The sequence below is a fragment of the Onychostruthus taczanowskii genome, unplaced genomic scaffold (genome assembly GCF_017590055.1).
Source record: "Onychostruthus taczanowskii isolate IOZ18803 unplaced genomic scaffold, ASM1759005v1 scaffold5, whole genome shotgun sequence".
In the NCBI taxonomy this organism is placed as follows: domain Eukaryota; kingdom Metazoa; phylum Chordata; class Aves; order Passeriformes; family Passeridae; genus Onychostruthus; species Onychostruthus taczanowskii.
Window position 1 is genome coordinate 17,231,682 of NW_024502568.1, and position 25,007 is coordinate 17,256,688.

A 25,007-nucleotide genomic window follows, 5' to 3' on the forward strand; every position below is an offset into this window, starting at 1 on the left:
CCTCAGCTTGGGAAGGACCTTGGGACACTGAGCACATCCAGAGGGGACAGCGAGGCTGGAGAGGGGCTGGAACACCAGCCCTGAGAGGAACCCCTGAGGGAGCTGGGGGTGCTCACCTGGAGAAAAGGAGACTCAGGGGTGCCCTCCTCACTCTGCACAGCTCCTGAAAAGTGCCTGTGCTCAGCTGGGGCTGGGCTCTGTCTCCAGCAGCACTGACACAACCAGAGCACACAGCCTCAAGGGAAATACAGGCTGGATATCAGGAAAAAGTTTTTCACTGGAAGAGTGATAAAGTTCTGGAATAGCCTCCCAAGGAGGTGGTGCAGTCACCATCCCTGGGTGTGTTTAACAAAGCTTGGATGTGCCAGGGTTCAGTTGAGTGTTGGGGCTGGGTTGGACTCGATGATTTTGAAGGTCTCTTCCAACCTGGTCATTCTGTGAATTCTGTGAAAAGTGCGAGTCCGGCCCAGCACTGCCAAGGCCACCACTGCCCCTTGTCCCCAGGTGCCACCTCCACATGGATTTTAAATCCCTCCAGGGATGGGGACTCCAAACTGCCCTGGGCAGCTGTGCCAGGCCTGGACAACCCTCTCCATGAAGGAATTTTCCCAAAATCCACCCTGAGCTGCCCTGGCTCAGCCTGAGGCCGTTCCCTCTGCTCCTGTCCCTGTTCCCTGGAGCACAGCCCGACCCCCCGGCTGTCCCCTCCTGGCAGGAGCTGTGCAGAGCCACAAGGGCCCCCTGAGCCTCCTGTGCTCCAGGCTCAGCCCCTTCCCAGCTCCTTCAGCCACCTCTTCTCCTCACTAATATTTCTGGTCTCTTTGGATTCTTATGGATTCTTAAACTTTTCCCAGAATTTACTGGACTGAAAGTAGAAAGTTTGATGCAGACTTTCCCATCCAGCTGGTGTTAGCTGAGGTTGTTTTATCCAGGCTGGGCTTTGTGGAGTGCCTTGTGCCTTTCACTACTGCTGCTGTCACTGGCTGCTCTTTACAGGTTATTTAGTTGCTCCAGGGTTCAGTTTCTCACCATTAACAAGGATAATAATTTCCCCTGCAGTTTTGGGAATCGATTGGCTCAAGGGGTAGTGTTTTCTTCAATATTTCTTCCTGTGCTGTCATGAAAGCTTTTTATTTTTAATGGATTTTTTATAAATGGAGATTATCCAGGTAAGATCCCTCTGTGACCTCCTCAAGCTCTAATATTTGTGATTTTCCAAGATCTGTTAATGGGATCATTAATGGCAAAATCCCACATGTGGAGGGAGTCAGGAAATTGCTGCTCTTCCCAAGAAAAACTGGAAGAGAAAGGTAAATGTGAGGCAGGACCCCAGTGTAAGGCAGCCTTTGTGCTTCTCCTGAGCAGCACCTTGATTTTCCTTATCTCCTTTGTCACACAGAGAGTCCATGTTAAACTCATGGATCACGTTTCACTTCTGGCTCCTCACCAATCTCATCTGTGTCACAGCATCAATTAAGAAGGAATTCCAACTTCTCACTGCATGGGAATCGATTGGGGGGTGCCTGACACTTTTATCTTGGAAGCTGCACTGCATTAATCAAATTGTTCTTGTGTATGTTCAGAAACCAAATCAGAAGTGAAAGGCTGGAATTCTGGAATTCTTGAGCACAGATTTTTATGTCTGTGCTGTTGTGCATGAGATGTGATGAAACCAAACCACCCTGACTTTTGATTTATGGATTAGAGGGTATAGAAAAGCCTCAAAAATGAATGTTTTGTCTCATCAGGTTTTTGTTTCTAAATACCATGATTAACACACGATGCCTGCTGAGTTAAAATTCCCCAGCTGGGAGCAAGGCAGTCCTCCAGCTATAATGCACATTTAAAAGTATAATTTTTTTTTCTGAAATTAAATAGTAAAATAAGAGTTCTTAAAGTTTTCACTTGGCTGCCGGTTTCTGATGCAGGGGAGACCTCAATAATCATACCTTCCTATTTTTATGAGCAGAAAGAAAAAAAAAAAAAGAACATTTATAGTGCAGAACAGCGCTTTAGAGGCTTTTTTTCCTTCCATACCACAACCTGAACTTTAAAATGTGTTACTTTGAGTCAGTGTTTTGTTGAAACTGGGGCTTCTTAAACTTTGCTGAGACATTAAAGCATCAAAAAAGCATCAAACAGGCCGTGGCCTGTCTTGGAGATGCAGGAATTCAAAAACCATGCACTGGAAAGGGTTTTGTGATGCAATTTAGCAGACAGAACCCAAGGCTCTGCCAGGATGTGCAGTGGCTGGTGGCACCCACAGCTGCGTGGCAGAGGAATTGCAGTGACATTTCAGGTGACATCCTGGTGGGAAAGGTGGCCAGGGAAAGGCAGCTCGGAGGTGTTGGTGATGTCTGAGCAGCTGAGGGGAGACGGAGGAGAGAAGCTCCTCAAGGTGAAGGGGAATGGTTGCTGGTGTCCTCCAGCGAGTGCCACCGTCCCTGCCAGGGCTTGACGTCACCAAAGGTGTCTTGACAGAGCTCTTGCTGTCGTTGGAGGGAAGGCCAGGGTTAAAAATAGCCCTGAACTTTGGGTGTTACATAAATAGAAGTCATTGCGCATAACCCTCTCTGGATTAGTCAGGCGTGTTCCCAGCCTGCCCAGGGCACAGGGAGGCTGCTGGCAAATTACTCACAGGGTTTTGTGGCCCAGACTGAAATGGGAACAGTCTGGGAAATGAGAATCTCATTAATCACACTTTAATGCCAGAATCACGCATTGTCCAGCAAGGAGAGCACCTTGTGTTTGGTTTGTGGTGAGGTCCCTTCCTGCTGTGTGAGCACGTCCCATGGCCAGGCACAAGGTGCTGCAAGGGAAAGGGTTTGCACGTTCAAAGGGGGCTTTTTTTGCATGTGGTTCCTAAAGTTGGTTTTCAGAAGAGACTCCTCAATTTTCTCCCAGACTTGTCACATTTGGAGTCTCAGCGTGGGAGTTCCCACATTCCTGCAGGGAGGAAAAAGGTGAATCCTTGCTGTGTTGTTTATCAGACAGGGGCATGGATGCCCTGGGGGACCAGGGGAGGATTGTTTCCCTTCCTGCTTTGCTCCCAATTCTTTCTTTAGTGGCCCAGCACCAGGATCACTCTGTCACAGCAAACCCATGTGTGTCACCACCGATGCGCGTGGGACAGACTCACCCGGGGCTCCCGCTCCAGGGCCTTCCCCCAGAGAGCTGCAAACAGATCATCTAATTGAAGATTCTAATCTTGTGTGGATTGTTCACATCTCAAGTTCAAAAGATGTTCCTGTTCTGAGGGAATTCCTGTGCTTGAGGCAATGGAAGAACCCTCAGTGGCACAGGGAGAACTCGCAGTTCAGGCGGCGCGTGATGAACAACTTTTGTCACCGTTATTTGTTTTCTGCAGTCTTGACTCTGACACTCCTCAGGCATAACACAAGAAATCTGTCACCTGAGAGATCCAATGTAATCATCCTTGTACGAGACTGAGGGAAGCTTTAGGCCTCTCACTTGATATTCCTGAGCAGCCCCCAGCACTGCAGCAGCACCCAAAGTCACCATTTTCCCTGAGTATTAATTTGCCCTGATCCGATTGCTAATGCTAATAGGATTCAGGATTTTGCCAAATCAAGGGACTTAAATTATATCTGCTAAAAAAAGGAGTGTGTTTTGGTGGTAAAGGATTTTTCTTGATTACATTTGTTGAGATTTATGTTAGTTCTGGTCAAAGTGAAGCTACCAATTAAAGACTTCACTGGTTACTGTCACAGTGGTGTAGTGCAGTGGAATAAAAATGAGTTTGAAATCTGTTTGTGTCCTGTACCACTGGTAACTGCAGTGGGAAGCAAGAGTTTGAGAGCTGGAGGAAACTGAGGACTAGACTCTAAAGAATCTGGTCTGAAGCACGATACTGAGTATAGAAACAGTGTTTGAACCTGGTTGTAAGCATCCCTAACAGGGCATCTGTGAGGAACATCTCCAGTTCTGTCCTGAGCTCCCTGTGGATCCCAGCCTGTTGCTGATGGAGAAATGTGTTTGTGTTTCCTAAACTTCTGCCTGGAGCTCTCAGGTCTGTGCTGCTCCAGCATCATGGTACAGTGAGGTGATGGGACACCAGCACAGGGTGCCCAGAGCAGCTCTGGCTGCCCCTGGATGCCTGGCAGTGTCCAAGGCCAGGCTGGATCCACCTGGGATAGTGCAAGGTGTCCCTGCCTGGCAGGGGTGGAATTGGATGAACTTCAATGTCACTCCCAACTCCAGCCATCCTGTTGGTTTTTCCATGGACTTATTCACCAGATGATTTGCAGCACACACTCTCTGCATCCATTTAGCCAATAACATAAACAGTAACCTGCTCTTTTTTCCAGTATTTATTAGGTGCCACGCTCCTGCTAAGCTTTAATTTCCCTTCCCTGTGTGGAGCAGAGCAGGGATGGGGGGAGGAGCAGCTTCCTCTTGGGAAGCTAAATCTGCAATCAGGTTTTGCAGGCAGCTCAGCTCCGAGGAAAGGAGACATATTGTGGGCTGGCTGAGCTGTGCTTTCATGTCTCGAGGCTCTGTTAGGCTGCACTCGTGGTGACACTTTGATAGACTGACACCGAGAACATTTTGTTCACACAGGAGTCTAAATAAGTTAATACAAGTGATGTGCCTTTTAGCCTCCCTCCCTGCCAGCCACACATTGTGTTTTAAAATAAAACCTGGAAATTTGGGTGTGAAAATATGTAGTGGGAAATGTGGCGAGTCCCAGCTTGACGACTGATTCAACAACTCTTGATTTGGATTTAGACAGTGCCTCCTCTCCTGTGGTAATAATTATTGATAATCAAATAAATAATAATGATTTAATAATAATAATAGAATTATTATTAATAATTATTATTATAAATGGTGGTGATCATCATTATCATCAAATAAATAAGAATAATAAAAAAGTGTTTCAGTAGAGCCAGGTATTAAAACATGCTTTGTTATGCTCCATAAGCATACTAATACAGCTTTTATTTCTGTCAAAGCCAGGGGTTGTTCACTCTGAAATGCATCTTTTCTCCTAAAGGTCAGCATAAAATCAAGTTCATCCCAGAAATGGTGGGGCCTATCCTGGAAATGACACTGATCCCAGAAACGGAGCTGCGGAAAGCCACCATCCCCATCTTCTTTGACATGATGCAGTGTGAATTCCACTCCACCAGGAGCTTCCAGAGGGTAAGCACAGAGCTGCAGACATTTAAAGTGAGGAAGATTTGGCTGTTCTTTGACAAAACATAAGGAGTTTTGTTATTTCTCATTTTTCTAAGGAATAATATAATTATGGATTTGCTTATTTCCTACACGTCCTGAGGGGCTGTGGAGTCTTCATCTGTTGGTTTGAAGTGGTTATTGAAGGAGAGATTTGCATGTAGTAAATGAAACCTTTGGTAATGGCACAGGAACAAAGACAGATGTCTTAAATTGTCAGTGTGACTCACACAAGGAGTTTGGTCCTGAGATAAATTGGACATAAAGAAAGGCTGATAATGTGGCAAAAGTATAACCTGTAAGCATTTATCATCTCTTCTCTTTTATAATTCTGATTTTCCTTACCATTTTATGGATTTTGAAGAGGAAAAAAGCCATCCAGCACTGTCAGTGCTTCTTCTTGCTCTACAGGCACTGCAAAATCTCAAATAGTAATGGAGCATTTTTATTCTATTTGATTTGAACTTGCTGAGGGGAGCCCTTGAATACACACACACACCATCTTTTTCTGATAACTTCAACTTTTGAAAGACAAGTGGAGTGAGAGAAAGTTTCCTGATATCATTCATCTGACATTGCTTCCCTTGAAACTTTGCTTATGGATTGAGTTTAAGACTAGTTAGGCCAGGTAGGGTTTGGATTAAGCCAGTGGAGCTCCTTCCCACTGTGAGATTTCTGTCAGTTCAGGGTATGACCTTGTGAATTTTGCAATAAAGCTTGACATGTGTTGTTTGCTTTTTTCCCTTTGTATTGGCAGTTTTCTTTCTTGGATGAAAAGCCTTATCCTTTTCCATACTTTTCTTGTGAGCTGCTATTGAGAAGCAGCTCTTAATAAATCTGTAGGCAGAGTAAATGAAAATCTGCGTGGAGAGACTTAAGCAAGGGAAATGGCATCAGCTTTATTGCTTTGATTTGTTTTGTGCTGGATGGTGTGTGGAGAGGTTGTGAACTGTGTTTTGGCTTCATCCAATTACTGCATAATCATTTTTTCTCATGTTTGACTCCAGTGCTACTGTAAAGATTGAAATGCTCACTGGGATGCCATTTAAACAGTTTCCTGTCAGATGCTCTCTTTTGTTGCTTGTCATTTTTTATTTGTGCAATTATATAGATCATGAAAAAATCCAAGGGTGACTTTATAGCTAAATTTATGGCCCTCAATTTTCCTGACAGAAGGAAACCAGCTTTGTGTGGAATAGTTGGCTGATTTTAATAAATGAATGGCTTAAATATTTCACTTAGGGAATTTTTTTTTGCATTTTAAGAAAAATGCCTCATCCTCAAGTCAGAGATGTCTGGGACTGTACTTGACATTATATTTCCTGTGGCAGTGTAGCTTCTTTATGGATGTGGCATTGACAGGACAGGTGCAGAGGAAGAAAAACCCTTTTCCATGGGTTTGGAGAAACCAGCCACATCCTACAAGGAATAATCAATCTGGCCATTGATCGTGCAGTTCTGAGTTTGCTGAGTATCTCAGGTTGGCCTTTGGGGAATGAAGATCACAGGCTTGGGAAAAGCAGAGGTTGAGGGGGAGTCTAGGCTGGATGGGACTTCTGGAATGAATCTGGGCATTAGGTTGGGTTATCTGGGACCACCTGAAGTTTGGAGTATCTCCAGTGAGGGTTGTTTGAGCAGTTCTCCAGGTGAGCTATTCCAGTGTTGAATCCTGGTCTTTGGAAGGTGTCCTTGCCTGTGGCAGGAGGTTTGGAATGATACAAGGTCTCTTCCAACCCCAGCCATTCCAGGATTCTATGACTCAGAGTTTCTGCTTTTTATTTCCCAGTGGAATTTCCTTGGGTCAGCTTGTGCCTGTTTCTGCTTCCATCTCCTCTCTGAGCACCTTTTAGGTGTTGGAATGTTTGAGTTGGATTTTCTCTGGGCCGAGCAAACCCAATTCCTTCTGCAGGTTCTGCAGCACGCTGCCCATGTTGGTGACCCTCCTTTAGACCATCTCCAGCTTGCCAGGGTCTCTCTCAGCTGGTGGATCAGAGCCAGACATGGAATTCCAGCCGTGGTCCAACAAGTGCAGTAGTCCTGTTGCTGCTCTGGCCATGCTCTTGCTGATGCAATCCAGGACTCATTTAGGCTCCATTGAAGGGGGACAGTTTTTTTCATGTTCAGCTTGGTAAATTGTTTTTTTTCCAGTCACTTTCTTGCCCTTTATGTACCTGGAAAAACCTTCCATGAGATCCTGGTCTGTCGTTTCCTCAGGAACTGAAGTGGGGATACCTGGTCTGTAGATTCCTCACTCATTTTTTTGTTTCTTTTGTGTTGAAGTGATAGAAATAGATAAAATCTATTTTTTTTAATATTACCAGTACCTAGGCAAGCTTTGATGCTTAATGGGTCGATGTAATATGCTGCTTTATATCCTTTATATGCAAGTACCAATTATCCTTGTCCAGCACTGCTTCCAGAGAGAACTTCCAAATGGCATGGTTGGCTGCTGTTAAACTAATCTGCCAGAAATCCAATTATCTAACCTTATTAGTCACATCAACAAGGGTTTAGGTTGGCTCCACTTCTCCAGCAGATGCATCAACCTCATGATTTGTGGGGGAGGAATTTCAGTTTTTTGCAGGCCTCCGATGCTGTGATGGTTTGTGTGATAAACAGGCAGCTTTCCCTGTGGTGGTTTTCATTTCAGGAAGATTTGGGTTTGCCTGGTAAAACCAGGAACAGACAGAAGAGGCTTTTTTTTCTTCTCCCAGTTTATTTAGAGACACAACAAGATAAATACCCCTTGTTTTTACAGAACTATGTTAAGGCCGACTGATTTAAAAGCTGGAGTTGCCCATTTTGTCCTCTCCCTCTGAAGGAGCTTTGAAGCCTTTATAAGACTTCAAAGTAGCCTGTAGCTCAAAGCAGAAATCCCATCCTAAAACCAGAGTGGGACTGAAGCTTCCCTGTGGAAGGAAACTCCTCCTCCTCCTCCCCTTGGCTTCTCCCGTGGCCGGTTCCAGGAGCAGAGCCTCTGGATCAAAGGGAATTTGTCAGAGCCACAGGAGTGATGAAAGAGAATTGGTTTGATTGTTCAGGGCCTGCTCAGGTGAGTGGGATGGATCCCGTGGTGCCAACAGGAGGGAAAGCTTCAGGTGAAACAACCCTGCAGCTGGAATGTGGAATTTGGAGCATGGAAAGCTCCTGGTGTCGGTGCCTGTTGCTCCCAGCTGTGGCTTCATTCCTCATTTCCTACCAGCCTAAATTTTAACTCATCTTTTCTGGACCTGTGTCACTGTGGTACCACGTTCTGCTTGTTTGGAATTGAGCCCATTTCTTGCATTTAACAACAAATCTCAGTGTCGCCAAACAGTCACACCAGCATTTTGATTTTCACGTGCTGGTTACTGGTGAATTTCAGATGGATTTAATTCCCCCTAGTCAGAAGTTACCCCTAGTTTATCAGAATCTCTCTTGGCTTTCAGAACCTATAATTCCTTATTCAAGTTTTTTGCCACTTCTGAGCCCTGGGTTAACCTCCTTTCCCTGTGCTGTGGATTTGCAGACAGGACACAAGTAAATGACTCTCCCAATTCCTGTGGTCTCACTGAATATTCAAATCCAAATAACTAATCCCCCACAGAGGATTGGTTTCAATAAGTAACATTTTTTAATTACCTACAGTTGAGGTGTGAATGTGTAAGTTTTTCTTGGCTTCTGGCTTTTTGGAAAATATCAACAATCCTCTCCGACTCCACCTGGGGAGGAGCAAGGGAGAAAGGTAATGCAGTGGCCTCCAAGATGATCCCATCATTTTGAATGGCTCCAGATCTGTTTCCCTGCTGGAATGCTTTGGAAAAATAGGAAAGAGAATAGATGAAACCATTAAGAACAGCCACCAACTTTGACAGAAACCTATGAGCAAAGTTTGCTGTACTTGGGTGCCATTTCTGCCTTAGGACTAATTTCTGGTGGTGTGATCTGTCACTTGAATTTTATATGGCAAATTATTATTAGCCCACATCAAAATGAATTTATAGCAGCTTGGAGGGCTGGAAGTCCTCCTCATTTACAGCAAAATTAACTTGTCAGCCAGTGCTACAAATTCAGCCTTCCTTGAGGTAAACCCAAGCCCAGAAGTGATCAGTTGAGTTGACATGAGATGGCTCACCCTGATTTATTTGCTCCAGGTGGGAGATTGTCACAGACAGAGGAAGCACTGGAGGTGCTCTTTGCTCAAGTTCAAACTCTCATCCTAAAGGGAAGCTGAGAGGAAGAGTGGATAAAAATGTCCTGTAATATTCCTGGTGTCACCCCTCAAGCTTTCAGTGTCAGCAGAAGGATGTGAATGTGACTCACTGATGGTGCAGATTTTCCCCCTGAGCCTCCAGAAAGAGCCTCAGCAAGTGGCACTGGCTCTAATGGAAACACTGGAGACTTGGCACTTCTTCATTTGAGACTAAATCCCATCACAATAATTGCAGGCTTATTTATGCATTAAATTAAATGTAATGCATTTATAAAAAACTCAGTGCATTAGGGGAAAAAAAAGAGAGAGAAAAGGAAAAATGGAGTTTATCAACAGATGCCAGGTGCAATGTCCCAGAGCCACTGGCTTGTGCAGCTCCAGGGTCACATTGCTGCTCCCATCGTGGGAGTGATAAACCTCCAAAGCTCCATAAACCTTAGCTGGTATTGCTAAAACCTTCCTCCATGGAAAGACCACAGAAGGAATTGTAACTGATGTTAAATAACATTTATTCATTTGGCTCAGATGATCAACACCACAGCGACTCCATGAGAAATACCAGGAATGACTGAAGAGCAAAGATACTGTTAATAATCCTTAAAACCCCCAAAATACCACAATTCTGACTCTGTTCAGCCCAAGAGGCTGTTAGGGGAAATGGCCCAACGAAGCATGGATTTACAGAGGTTTAAGTAAAACTGATAGTGGGAGGATCCTGGAGATCCTGCATGACAAAAGTAATTGCTCTTCTTGATCTGAGTAATCTCTTCCTAAAAAATACATCACCTGCAGGGCTGGGGCTGGCAGCAAGTGTCATTTTTCACATTGGCTTACAAAGTCAGTTTTATTCTGGGCTCATTAGGGAATAGGATTTTTGTGACTTCTCAGTTTCATCATTGTGTTGTTTCAGTGTTTCACTCAACTGTCTGGTACTGTGGGGGCATGTTTGGTTCTGGGAGGGGGTGGATTGCATTATCCTGCCTTTTCTCATCTTCTGTCATTATTTTAATATTGGATTCATTGTATTCACTGTGACCAGGGGCAGGACCTGAGGGAACAGCTGGAGCTGTGTCAGGGGAGGGTTAGGTTGGATATCAGGAAAGGTTCTTCCCCCACAAAGGGTGCTGGCACTGCCCAGGCTCCCCAGGGAATGGGCATGGCACTGAGGCTGCCAGAGCTCCAGGAGGGTTTGGACAATGCTCTCAGTGGGGTTTTTGGGGTGTCTGTGCAGGGCCAGGAACTGGACTGGATGATCCCTGTAGGTCCCTTCCAACCCAGAATTTTTGATGATCCAGGCAATCCATTCTCTGTCCATGGGTACATTATGTGCTGTTAATATCACCTGCAGATGCAAAGATTACAAAACGTTGGTACTCTTTGTTCTTGTGCAGGGGTCCTTTGCTTCTCCTCAGCATCTTTGGGGGTGGCTTAAGGAAATAACAGTGAAAAAACCTGCTGACAAGTGTTCTGTCACCCAACTCCCACTGGGAGCACTGGGCTCCCATTCCCCTGCCACGGGCTTTTGATGATCCAGGCAATCCATTCTCTGTCCATGGGTACATTATGTGCTGTTAATATCACCTGCAGATGCAAAGATTACAAAACGTTGGTACTCTTTGTTCTTGTGCAGGGGTCCTTTGCTTCTCCTCAGCATCTTTGGGGGTGGCTTAAGGAAATAACAGTGAAAAAACCTGCTGACAAGTGTTCTGTCACCCAACTCCCACTGGGAGCACTGGGCTCCCATTCCCCTGCCACGGGCTCCCAGCTTGCCCAGCCTCTCCTGCTGTGTCTGTCTGTGCCTAGTTAATGAAGAATTAGGAACTAGGTGACTTCACTGATTCATGGCAGAGCAGCAGGCCTGGAGTGAGCCTTCCTCCACTAACAGTTCACATCCATTCCTAGCAGCAAGAGATAAAACCCTCTGTAATCATAAAAAAATCCATGGCATTACCCAGTTTGCATTTAAAACACATTCTGTTGGCCACTTAAGTTTGCATTCTTTTAATATTGCCCAAATAAAATTATCCTGGAGTTTTTTTGAAACTGCTCCCTTCCCTTCTTCAGGGGTTTATTAACAGCTTGATCAGGTTGTGTCCTGCAGTCAGTGTCTGTGTGCTAAAAAGGGGTGTCAAGGATGCTGGGGGTGCACCCAGCAGGGTTATCCAGCCTCAGGTGTTGCCTGTCCTCTCTGAGAGCTTCCAGCATTTTTGTGTTTAGTTCTGCTGCTGGGGACATTCTGTGTCTCCTTTCTCCCTGCCCTCAATTCCTGTCACTAATCTCCTTTCGTTTTCCATAATGCAAATATTTACACTTCATTTAACAGCACGACCAATGATTCCTTTAACCAAAGAAGTCCTTGTAGGGCAGGAGATCATCGTGGAGAGTCAAAAAAAACCAGAGACTGCAAACTCTAAAAGTCAATCAGGCTTTAAACCAGGGCCTAAACGTCTCACCGAGGCACCCAACCAATCTGTGAGGCATTGAGGCTACAGTAATAAAGTGAAATATTTGCCAGCTGATTATTTACGCTTGCTTTGTTTAATTACAGTTCGAAAACGAGATCATCACCAAACTGGATCACGAAGTGGAGGGAGGCCGTGGAGATGAGCAGTACAAAGTGTTATTTGACAAAATGTAAGTGTTGATCAGCAGCAGAATTTATGTCATGGGGAAGTCAGGAGAGAGAGCAATTAGACTACAATGAACTTTGTAGCCCAGAAATAATTAAAATCTGTTAACGATGTGCAATATTTAAAACTGCACCTGAGTCAAGGTTTTTCTCTGCGTGTGATTAACAAGGCGAACTTAATTGGTTTTTCAGTCTCTTGGAGCACTGCAGGAAGCACAAATACCTGGCCAAGAGTGGGGAGACCTTTGTGAAGCTGGTGGTGAGGCTGATGGAGAGGCTGCTGGACTACAGGACCATCATGCACGATGAGAACAAGGAGAACCGCATGAGCTGCACTGTCAACGTGCTGGTGAGCAGCAAAATCACAAATCACTGCAAAACCACCACAAATCACCATAAAAACACCATGAATCACTGCAACAATGCCACAAATTCTCTATGAAACCAGTACCACCACAAATCACCACAAAACCACTGCGAAATCACCACAAGATCACCAAAAAATCACCACAAAATCACCCAAAGAATCATCACCAAATCACCCTAAAACCATCACAAAACTACCACAAAAACACCAAAAATCACCACAAAATCACCGCAACCACCACATCATCCAAAAACCCACCACTAAACTACCACAAAACCACCAACAATCCCCACAAAATCAATACAAAATCATCATAAAATCACCCAAAAATCATCACAAAACCACCATAAAACCACTACAAAATCACCACAAAATCACCCAAAGCCCCATTACCCTCAGGATGCTGCATCTTTAACAGAGGGCTTGTGTCAAGCAGAGTGTCTGTTGGGATTCTTGGGGAAATTCGGAATGCTTTAGGTTTTTTCCCTATTTTTTTCCTATTTTGGTGAAGGCAAATCTGTGAAAACATGGATTATCCCTTCTTTAATTGTTTGTACAGAAAGATTTAAGGAGAAATGTTACAGGTCCTGTTCATTGACATTTACAATCGGTGTATAAACAACTCTGTGCTGAAAACCACTTGACATACAGAATGTCGGAGTTCTCTGCCATTTACTCCCAAAATTTCCATGGATTTGTAATCCCATTTATATTCTGCTCTCTGCTCAGCCCCTTTATTCAAATTATTTGAAGGAATTGGGGGTACTATTTGATTCACAGCAGGAAAAGCTTGGCTTGTTTTCCTCACTGATGGGAAATTTCTTCCTCTTAGACCCTGAAATTCTGGAGTGTCCACCCCATACACAAATCTTGATCTATTTGGGCTGGAGTTGGAAGCAATAATTGTTCCAGTTGTACTCACACACATCATGATCTTTGGTGGAGATTTAGAAAATGAGATTTTACAACGCAAAAATCAGCACCCATGAAAGATAACTTTCAGAGAGCCCAAAATAATGTGAACTGAGTTTGGTTTTTCCACTGTTTGCCACTGAGAATTCCAAGCTTTCCTCCCCATATCATCATCAAAGCTTTGATTCTGCTAGAATACATGAGGCACAACCAGTGTTTATCATTTATGTGATCTGGCTGATGGACTTTGTTCAGGAAAGAGCAGAGTAAATAGTTCACAACTTTTTTTATTTTTGCATATGATGTAGACTTTAGCTTTTTTATTTTGCATCTAATGCAGTCCTGGCCTCGTGCAGTGCAACATTTACACCGCCCCATCTCATCAGCCATGAACCAAATGGTGCCCACTGGAGCAGGAGAGGAGATGGAGGCATCAAATCTGAAATTGGGTGTTTATTTTTAGTTTGTTTTTCCTCTCTGCACATCAGAAAGCATCAGAATGTTTGGGAAATGGGCGAAGAGGAGGGACTTGGAGAGTTGTCACAGGCTGGTGTTGCCTGCGGAAAGGTCACGGCGTCCTCCTGAGCAGAACCCTGGTGGAAAATCCTGCCAGGTCTCCAAGCAGGATGGGAAACAACACATCACAGTCTCCACACACTGTGTCAAACTGGGAACATTCCCTTGGGAAGGGGAAGTTGTTTCTCCTTCCCTTCATCAGAGCACTCGGAGCCTTCTCCCAGGAATTTCGCCATTCCCATGGGGAAGCCGAGGAACCCTTGGGTGTTTGTTCTCTCCAGGTGTCTCCCAACAGCATCTCCTGATGCTGTTTCTGGGCAGCTGAACTTGCAGATGATAGATTTTGTGGGTGATTTGCTGCTGTCAGGTGCAGTCACAGTGAGACACCAAGCACAGGCCTGCTGCAGCCTCTGGAATCCCCGGGAAGCAGCGCAGGGCAGAATTTTCCTTCGCTTTCACTCGCTGTGATTTCAAACCTTAGCTTGATTTTACACTCCCGTTTTTCCTCCAGGGCCCACTCAGCCTTTTCATCATTCTCCAGGTACCTGAAGTGAAATTCATGCCTTTGCAAAAATCCTACCCAGGGCTGAAACCCGGCGCAATTCCCACGTGAGGTCTCAAAGAGTTCCTAATTGGGACTTCGCTGATCCCGAGCTTTTCCTGAGATTAAACTTATCTGCACTGCCGGTGGTTTAACTGGGAGGGTTTGATCTGCATTTATGCCAGTGGCTCTGGGGAAGGCTCTGGAGCCTCAGGAGAGGCTGAGGGAGCTGGGAAGGGGCTGAGCCTGGAGCACAGGAGGCTCAGGGGCCCTTGTGGCTCTGCACAGCTCCTGCCAGGAGGGGACAGCCGGGGGGGTCGGGCTGTGCTCCAGGGAACAGGGACAGGAGCAGAGGGAGCAGCCTCAGGCTGGGCCAGGGCAGGCTCAGGGTAAATATTTGGAACAATTTCCTCATGGAAAAGTTTGTCCAGGCCTGGCACAGCTGCCCAGGGCAGTCCTGGGGTCCCCATCCCTGGAGGGGTTTAAAAGCCATGTGGATGTGGCACCTGGGGACAAGGGGCAGTGGTGGCCTTGGCAGTTTGTTTTCTAAATTGAACCCAAAAGTAATAAGCAGCTTTATCAACTGAAATACCCCTGGAATAACCCATCATTCCTCTGTGAAATGTGGATTCTGTTATCCATTCCAGTCTCTTTTGAAAGATCACTTTTGTACTGGATTTATCCCTCTTTTAGTCCTGGGTTTGTTCTCTTTTAGTGCCTCCTCAAACTTCTTTAATTTAGCATTGAAATATATTTGATTCATTGAAGAAGGACTTTCTTGGTATTTTGTTTTCTTAGATACATTTTAAATTTTGGAGGCAAACTTAAAATTAGATTCAGAAATGCCTTGAATCTCTCCCCCAGTTACCATATTTTGCATTTACAATATTTGCACTGTTAACCAGTTTATCTCGAGGCTGGAGGCACTCAGAGGAGAGCGATGCTAATGTGTGACATATGAAACCAGACAAATAACACTAATCTAACTTTGTATTTCCAAGGAAACTGTTAGAATCCAAGAGCAGATGTTGTATTGCTGGGCTAAAGTTCAGAGTTTTCAATCCAGAGAACAACTGTTGCTTTAAAATTTCTGTTTTGTTGTATGTTAGAAAATTTTCAGCTGAAAATGGTTAATGATGTGTGACTTGCAAATGCCAGCAGCAAATTTCTAGCAGTATTGTTCTTGCAAATTCTGAACCTTTGCAGTGAGACAGCAGCCCTAAAACATTGCAACATGAAACATCCCAGCATTTGATTTTCTGAGTTAAATAACTTGTGTTCCATCACTGGAGGCAAATTTCATTTTGCAGTTTGGAGGTTGACGTTACGCAATTATGAATTTTTAATTTGGAGCGTGTTCTGTGTACATTGCAAAGTGTGAAATCAAAGACTTTGTAACCAAATTATGTTGTTTTTCAGAATTTCTACAAGGAGATCGAGAGGGAAGAGATGTACATAAGGTTTGTAAACATGACTGGTGACAAACTGCCTGACACAGGCTCTGTAATTGGGGAAATTAAGTTCATATTAAGCAGTCACTTGGGGGCTGGAGGAGAGGAGTAATGAAAAATCACACCTTGGCTGAACCTGGAGTAATTCAAAAGCTTATCTGCACTGAGAACAGAGTGCTGGAAGTGAAAGTCAGGAGATTATCTCTGTCCCCTTTCTCCATGTCCTTCAGTTCCATTACAATGAAATACTCAGGAGCCAGAATTCTTGTGCTGGTGAAGAAAAAAAATAAGCTGAGCAAAGAAATGATGTTGCCTCCTAGTGAGGTACAAGATATGTGACTTGGAGTAAAAACAATTGTTAAATAATACCTGACTGATACTTATTTTAAACTTCAAGCTTTCAAAATGTCTTTTCAGACCAAGTAAACATGGAAATATTGTGTTTTCTGTAAACCTCAGGGTTCACAGCCCCCATTTGTGCTTTGCTTGACTATTGCTTACACTGTTGTGTTAAAATGATGAGGTTTCTGTTCGTACTGCTATTTTAGGTATCTAAATGTGACTCATTATTCATTCTCAGGTGCTTGTTATCTTTGTGGAAGAGTTTTCACTTGTCAACTCTCTTCCTGTTGTTTAAATGGTTTTAATAGGTATTTTAGAAGTTTGCAAAAAGAATAGAAAATGGCAGGATTGATAATTGTGGACAAACACATGAAGTGATTTCTTATTATTTAGGTCTGCCCTGTTCAGCATCTCTATAAAGACAAATTGTTTCTCACTGCCAAACCCCCAGCCAAATTCTCTCCAATTTCTGTTAACAAACTTATAATGACTATCAAACTTGAAAGCATTTTCACTGGCTTTTTCAAAATACAATTTTTAATAGTTTTGTGGGGACTTTTTAAATTGTCAGTGTAAAAATCATCAAACAAATTAAGAGAATTGAGTGAGGTGTGATGCTATTGAAGGTAAATAATGAAAGTTATTCCTGTCCCATAGCTGAACTGTAAAAGTGCTCTGTCTTGCACAAAATCTGGATTGGATTAATTACTCACCACAAGTCATTCTCGTGATGTTCAGTCAAAGATTAAACTCAATGATCTTGGAGGACTTTTCCAACCTCAATGACCCCATGATTTCCTGAGTATCCCTTAAAAACAGCACAGTGGAAATGCAAATGGTTCTAAATGTTGTCTGCACACAGAAATGGGAACTTTAACCAATCCCACAAATATCTGCTTGTTTGAAGATAGACTTGAACCCTTTTAATCTTCAAAATAAATGATTGAGTGACATCTCTGTAGTGAACCTACTCTTTTTAAGAGCCATTGTTTCTGCTGCTGGCAGGTACCTGTACAAGCTGTGTGACCTGCACAAGGAGTGTGACAACTACACAGAGGCTGCCTACACCTTACTCCTGCACGCAAAGCTCCTCAAGGTAACCCCCAAAACACATCCTAAGAATGGGAAATCCCAGCACCCAGCCTGGGGGGTGTTTGGCACTCAGAACATCTGCACTTGAATCGATGAACTGCTCTGGGTTCTCTTCTGCACGTGGAATTCATCCCCAGAGGAAAGCAGCACTTCTCTGGATGGCAGAGGTGGATCTGGAGCTGGAGTGAAGGGAATGTGGTCAAGTCAGCGCCACAAAACCCAAATTGCAAATATCCAGACTGTACAATATGTGAAAGCCTCTAAGCAGGTATTTTAGTAAATGAGCTCTCCACAGATCTTTTGTGCAAGGAGTGCTGGAGCCCCTGCTCGAGTGCTCTTGGGTGTCTGTAACTGATTTCAGAAAATTGCAGAGAGAATCAAATGGCCTTCTTTCCAAGGTCATGCCTTTAAAAGGTGCATATCATTTGAATGCAGTGTTACCCAGTTTATAGCACTTTTGAAGAAGCACAACAATATTGCTCCTCTTCAAGGAATGTTTGGTGTAGCCTGCAATATGCACAAATAACATGTTACCTGCAGAAAGTGCCTGAAATAAAGCACTTGACTGTTTAACACTACCCACTGCCAGCCAGAAATGGAGTGAAGCTGTGCTTCAGAAGCATTAATCTCCTGAAAACATTCTGGAAAGAGGATTTTGTCTCTAACATGCAGCTTTTTTATGTGCTGATGTCCCAACTTTGCTCGCCTGGTTATCACTTAGGAAAGTACTGCTCTTGCCAGCAGACACTTGTGTCATGAAATTACATTTAATACAGCTGAATCATTACTGAATTCCTGGGTTTATGTTTTAATTTTGAAAAGCAGTTAGTGGGAAAAGTAAAAATCTCAATGTGATAAGAATTTGGGATTTTGGAAGAGTTTGATTTAGTCCTGTTTGTCTTCCTCACATTTCACAACCTGCAGTGAAATCTTTCTTCCTCAGGGAGTGCTGGATCTCCTTCCACCCCCCTTAAGGACATGACCCCCACCAGGGGCAGAGAGTCAGGGACAGAGTAAATGAAAATTTCATTTTTCCCTTGATCTCCTGCTCATTCCCGTGTATTGCAGCCTCCTGGTCCAGGGGAAGTTTCCCTTCCCATGGCAGGGGGTGGAACCAGATGGGCTTTAAGGTCCCTTCCCACCCACAGCAGCCTGGGACTGTGTGATTGCACCCTGCTGTGCTCATGGTGCCCCTCTTCATGCAGGAAATGCAGCTCGTCCTCAGCAGCCAACTGTTCTTGGCAATCCTGCCTTTAATTTCAGCAATCCCCAGCAAAGTGTGAGTGTCAAATATCTATTTTGAAAAGTTGAAAAGGGGAAGGTGTTAAATGAGATCCTTCTGATGGATGCACTGAGAATTATTCGTACTTCAGAGCTGAGTAAACTGCATCCAAACCATAAAAAGACTAAATGTGATGCAGAGTGTACATGTGCAATTTAAATTAAGACACTCTGAAATGTATTTACTGTATTTTAAAATCATTAGAGGGTTATTACACAAGGAAACATCTCAAAGATTCATCTGGAGTGCAAAAGCACTGTGCCCACTTCACATGGATGAACCTTTTAGACAGGATGAAGGATTCGTTCCCTTCCATGTCTTCCTGACTAAATGATGGAATAAACCATGCCATAAAACCTCACTCAAACTTCACCTGGCATGGCTTGGACTTGTTAGACAATTTACTTCCTGTGGCCTCAAACTGGAGTTTAGCCAGTTGTGGCTTTTCTTAGGGGATGTGTTCAGAGAACAGGTGAGTGCCTCTCTTAATGTGCTCCTCTGAATTCAGTGGAAGAATTCCATGGGAAGAAATGTCCATTTTTCTTTCCTTCTAATGCAAATCGATAGCAAATGCCAAGGAAGAATTTGTCACAGGTTTTCATCCCTGAGTGGATGTTTGTTTGTAAGTATAATTTCATGAGAGGCTGGAATTGCTTTATTATCAAAGTGTGTCAGTCTCTACCTCAGTCCCTGCCCCTGCAGCCCTGAGTGGAGGGAGGAGTTCAGTGCTGCCTGAGGAGCAGCAATACTGGGGGTGTGTAACTGAGCAATTGAGTTTTTCTGTCAGGCCTCAGGACAGGATTTTCAATGACACTCATCACGGGCAGATACTTCATCCCAGTGATTTTAATGGGATCACATCGAGGGCAAGGCTGAGAGTGGGTGAGAATTTCACCTTTAAATCTGCAAGAAGGCTCTGTCTGTGGAGGGAGAGAGGCCAAATTACTGCAAGCTGATGAAGCACACTCAAGGAAAGAGACTTTTTTTTTGTGTTTTCAACCCTTTTTGTCAAAATTGAGGTGTTCAAAACTAACAGAAGATAGCAGCTCTTAGCATGCTGAAAAAAATTCCATCACATTGCAGGCTCCAGCAGGCTTGTGTTGATCAGAAACAGAGTTCAGAACAGAGCTGTCAGAGGTGTCTGCATGACCCAAACACAAACATTTTGGCCAAATCAAGAAGTGATTGGGTGAAATTTAATAATATATAGCAGGAAAAGTATCAGTAATTCTGCAGATGAATCTGGGAGCTGCTTAGAGAAGCTGTTGCTGCCCCTGGATCCCTGGAAATGTCCAAGGCCAGGTGGGATGGGGTTTGGAGCAGCCTGGGAGGGTGGAAGATGCCCCTGCCCATGGCAGAGGTGGGATGGGATGGGAGCTTTAGGTTCCTCACCAATCCAAACCATTCCATGATACCTATGATTGACACCTTTCCCTTGATCCATCAGGCATTTGCTGGAAGAGCCAGAGCTGCTGATTGCAGACAGGCTGGATAAAGTTAATTATGCTTTCCCTGCCTCCAGAGATCCTCAGTGCAGTTGGAGCCATCCCATTTTCCTGCCTGCAGCCCTTCCCAATGATGCCTTGTGCAGGCTGCCCTAGAGCAGAGGCTGGACAGAGCTAAAGAATAAAGCAGGGATGGATTCCAAGGATCTCCTCCATGGATCCACCTTGGGCAGCACAAGAGCCCAGCCAGGGCTGCACCCAGGATGAACCCAAATGGTCCCAAAATGCAGGAGCGCTCACGGGGTCTCTCCCTGGGATCAGCTCTGCTCCATGTGCACATTGCAGTTCAGGGTCGAATTCCAGCTCAGCCCCTGCACTCCCATCCTGCTTGTTTTTCTCTCTCCAGCCCACGGGGTTTGTGCTCCTGGGCTGAGGTTTGGATCATTTGTCCTTGGTGCCCAGCTGGAGCAGGAATTGTTTTGTCTCCCTGCTCTGTGCACAGAGCTCACCATCCCCTCATGTGAACCCAGACCCACACACTGAAGCAGCTCAGAATCTGAAAAATAGAAAAGCTAAACCTCAGGTATCACCTTTGTGTTGATGGACCTGGGTTCCAGGGTTTCTCCCACACAAAGGAAGTGTTCATTGTGTCCCCAGCAGGCCAAGGTCACCCTCATCAAACCCACCGAGGAGAGGAAGCCACCTCCAGAAGCTCCCTTCCAGCTGATGGATGTAATTAGCCTCCAATTACAGCATCCAAACAAATGTTCCTTGTGCCCAAGGAAGCAAAGGGCACAGCTGTGAAAAAGCCCTTTGTTGGTGCATTAACTGCAGTACCACTCCTTTAAATAAAACCCCTCTCTTTTATTTCACTTCAGAACTCACAGCTTTGGATTTGCTTTCACTTTTCCCCTTTTTTTTATGATTTAGTGGTCAGAAGAAGCATGTGCAGCACATCTTACCCAGCGGGATGGATACCAAGCTGCTACTCAAGGACAGCTGAAAGATCAGCTCTATCAAGAAATTATCCATTACTTTGACAAGGGCAAGGTAAAAAGGGAAGAAAAAAAGTGCAAATGTATTTCATTGCTTTTCTCTCAAACTTATAAATTTAATAGTAAACATAGTTTGCATCCAGTGACCTTCAGGAAGCACTTACAGATAATGATATTACAAAAAAAAAAGTCAAAAGAAATCAATGGTACATTTATAACTCATCTCTTAATGGTAAATATATGGGCATATGATGCCATGGAGTAAATAAAAAAGTGATGCATGTAATTTGGAGGACTTTTTCTGGCAGTTACAAGAGCTAAGAGAATCCTTCAGCTCCCCTTGTTTTTCCTCATGTACACAAAACTAATTCCCTCAGGGCCTGGATGTCTGTGGTTGCTATCATAAATATCCTGAGATGAGGATATTCATTGCAATTGCATCTTTTAATGCAGAAGGAAATTGCATTTGGCATTGCTTGGTGTTGGAGAGGAAGGGGGTTAATGTGGCAGACAGGGATGGATCAGTGTTTGGATATTTCAGGCACGAAATATTCCAGTATAGAAGTAGGAATCTCTTTGTCAGAACATTTCAGAAGTGTAAACTTGGGGTTTAGAAGTAAACAGAAGTGGTGTTTTCTGGTAGAATTAGAATATTATCCAGCCAGCCCATCTTTTCCAGGTGAGTTTTTTGCAGAATCAGATTAAAATCCTGGAATAAATTTGATAGGGACTCTCATTTCTATAATTTTGTCAGAAGTGTTGCTTAAAAAGTCAAATTTTATAACTTATCTTAATGCAATACTTAAAAGTTGTTAATGGGTGATGCTAAAAGTCGCAATTCTAGATTGTGTTAAAAATTGTAATTCTGGGCTGGGACGAAAGTTGTAAAAAGTATAATTCTGGAGTGATGCACAAGTGGCTGTTTGGGGCTGGGGCTGCTGGAGGTGACCTGGGGACAGTTCCTGCTGCCCAAAAAGCTTTCCCTGTGTGAATGAGAAGAATCTCATTTGAATGGGGGCCACAGCTGATTTTAAAGCTTATTTTAATCTAACATTCCTGTCTGGAAGGAAAACCAGGAGTTGCCTGGTTTTATTTTTTTTGGTTTTATTTGGTTTTATTTTATTTTGTTGGTTTTATTTTGTTTGTCTTTATGGCTTTCTGTTGGTCCTTTCTGTTGTCCAGGCACTGGGAATTGTTCTGCTGAGCACCAGTTCTGTGCAGAACTCAAGTACCAGGACTCCTGTGTGGTTTTTTTGTGTGTGAGGAGATGATTTATTTCCAAACTGCTCTTTCCTACTTACAGATATTCCTCCTCACATTTTCTGGTCACTCAAGCCGGTGATATTTTTTCACATTACTCCATGAAAAGGGAAATTAAAAAATCAATATACACTGAGAATATTCATCTTGTGTGATTTTGCAAATGTCAGGAAACTCCAAGTGGAGGTTTCCAGTGTAGATGGAAGGTAATCCTCTCATTTGGGATGTTCTGACATTAAGTTAAATCAAATTCTTGCATTCCTTGAGCAGTTTGCAAATGTAGCCCAGCTTCAGCTCTCCATGATCAGTAACACACCTGAAACAGCCTTTGCTCTGCATTTTTGGGACACTGAACCAATTTTTGCTTTTTTTTTTGCCACTATCACCCAGCTGGGTCCCTGCCTGGCAGCTCACTCCAGATCCCTTGTTTGATTTCCCTTCCCATTAGGTGAACAAGAGGTGTCAGAAGGAGGTCACCAGCACTGGGCAGCTGTGCAGGCACTTCCAGGCTTTTCCAGAAGCTCAGGAGTTTTGTTTTCCAGTTGTGAGCCTGTGCCTCTCCCACCCCAACCTGCCTGATGGCAAGCTGTGGGTTTGGGAAGGGAGGGAGATGTGGGACTTAGAAACATTGTGTAGAGGAAATGGAGCAGAGGGATTTCCTGAAATGGGGTTTAAACCATTGGCTTTTTGTTTTTTAAAGGGTGATGTAGTTCAGCCTCTCAAAAATCAGGATCCCTTTCTCTTGGCAGAGTAATTTCCCAGGGGAATTCACAGTTTTCTTGTCTATTGAAAGCCAGCCATGAGGCTTATCCCTTAAATATTGGCATTCATGGGCAGGTGAATTTAGATTTAATCCTCCACACACAGGCTGAAATGGAGTGAGCCCTTCACTTCTGGCCCAGAAGTGCCTGAGAAATTTGTAAGTGAGGAAGAGGGAACGTGGTCTTGCCCTGAAGGCAGGAATGTGGCACCTCATGTGGGCTGAGAACAAAATCCTGGCCCTCAGGGATACTTGCAGTTCAAGATCCATTCAGGGTTCCTCATTTTGATTTCTATTTTTAATCTGTTATTCTTAGGAAGTTTGTTTTTTTACCTGTATTTGACTTTTGATCCTTTAACCAACCCTTTATAAAGCTGCAATGCAACTTTCACCTTTAGGGAAGGAGCATTTCTCAGAAACAACTTTTGCATTTTGCAGTTGTTCTACTTTATGGATTAGATTCCTGATTAGTTATGCTCTTCATTCCTTTGCTAATCTCCTTCTTTCCAAAAGGAAAGTTGTTTCCCTGGCATAGGGATCCTTTTCTCTCCTAGATCATTCTTCTTCGCTGCACTGCACTTTCCAGTCTCCTCTCCATCTCTCTTGGCTTTTGCCCTTAAATTCCTGATCCTCAGGCTTGACCCAGCAGTCTGACCCATCCTTTGAACTGCTCTCAAGTGTTTGCTCTCTCTGTGCTTTCCTGAAGCTTTGTCATTTCCCACAAAGCCCTTAATGCAGGGACTTTGCTGGAAATTCTTGGGTTAGAATGTCCCAAGGTGAGAAGGGAAATAGTGGTGGGACTAAAGGCATGGGGGAAGGGGTGACATTTTTCCTGTGAAAAGGAGCTGATGGAAATCAATGCTGATGAGCTCCTGAATCCAAGGAATGGAATAAAATGTTGTTTTAAACCAGGTTTTTTTGTGGAGCCACAAGGGAAGCAGCAACATTCCTGTTCCTGCCTGCTGAAATGTGGGACCAGCCACAGGCTCAGGTTTGCTGCTGCTCATAAATCAGGACAGGTTTGCCTCTGCTCCTCCATAAATTGAAAGTGTTGGTCCTGAGGAGAAAAAAACTAAACAAATGCACGCTACTCATTTATTTCTGCTCCTCCTTTCTTCCCTCCTCCTCCAAAAAAAAGCTTTTACTGCTTTACAGCAGCCACAGAACAGAAAATATCTGAAATTATACAGCAAATGCCATGCTTTGGCTTAAAAGGCCTTTTTTTCTGGCTCATGGGATGACATCAAATGGCTTTTTCTTCCATCTTAACAAGTGAGTGGTGAAATTCACCTGTCTGCCAAAAATCTGTGAGGCTCGTGGCCAGCTCAGCCCCAGAGCTGTCCTGAGAGCTGGGAAGGACAGAGAGTCTGGGGAGAGGGAGGATACAGAGTCTGACCATGTTCCAATGAATATATTTATTTATTTAAAGAGTTTCCAACCTGGCTGTATCTTGAATGCAGTGCTAACAATAGAGAAGTGCTGAGTTTTAGCATTTTATTTAAAATATTAAGCCTTCATGCTGGTTAATTAACACTACCTGAAATTTAACCAGCTTAGAAAGTCCCTCACACATCAGAACATGGCACCATAATATTCTTATCCCAGACTATTTCACTGCTCCTGACCATTAACTCTGCAGGAGCCCAGAAATACCCTGAGATCCTCCTTTGCTGCTATTAACCTCAAAAACTAAATTGGATGCTGTAGTTCTTTCTGGCCAACAAGCAATCCAGCTTGAAAAAGAAATTAAATCTCTGGGTTTTCCCTAAAACAGATCTCCTGCATCTGCAAAGTCTTGCCCATGACAATTTGCACCTTGTGTCTACACAGCTGAATTTAGGCTCTGCACATTTTTCTTCCCCCCCAAGTACAAAAGAAGCGTTTTCCTCCCAGTATCAGCTGCCTCTCTCCCTGGTACCCTCTCCAGATAAATTGTTTCTCCCGTTAACGAGTTGTACCTCATACAAATCCTGTGTAGGAGCTCCCTGTACAACTCATTTCTCCAGAAGACTTGCCATGTCCTG

At 44.0% G+C, this 25,007-nt stretch overlaps 1 protein-coding gene across 3 annotated transcripts in view; it reads left to right on the forward strand.

Moving 5' to 3' along the window:
* DOCK1 (dedicator of cytokinesis 1) overlaps nt 1–25,007 on the forward strand; it is a 266,426-nt gene that overhangs the window by 195,874 nt on the left and 45,545 nt on the right. For all 3 annotated transcript variants that reach the window (XM_041415304.1, XM_041415302.1, XM_041415305.1), the window contains exons 33-38: nt 5,018–5,166; nt 11,940–12,025; nt 12,213–12,369; nt 15,776–15,816; nt 17,155–17,245; nt 20,899–21,018. In XM_041415304.1, coding sequence (XP_041271238.1) covers nt 5,018–5,166; nt 11,940–12,025; nt 12,213–12,369; nt 15,776–15,816; nt 17,155–17,245; nt 20,899–21,018 — 644 coding nt within the window. The remainder of the gene's footprint in view (nt 1–5,017; nt 5,167–11,939; nt 12,026–12,212; nt 12,370–15,775; nt 15,817–17,154; nt 17,246–20,898; nt 21,019–25,007) is intronic.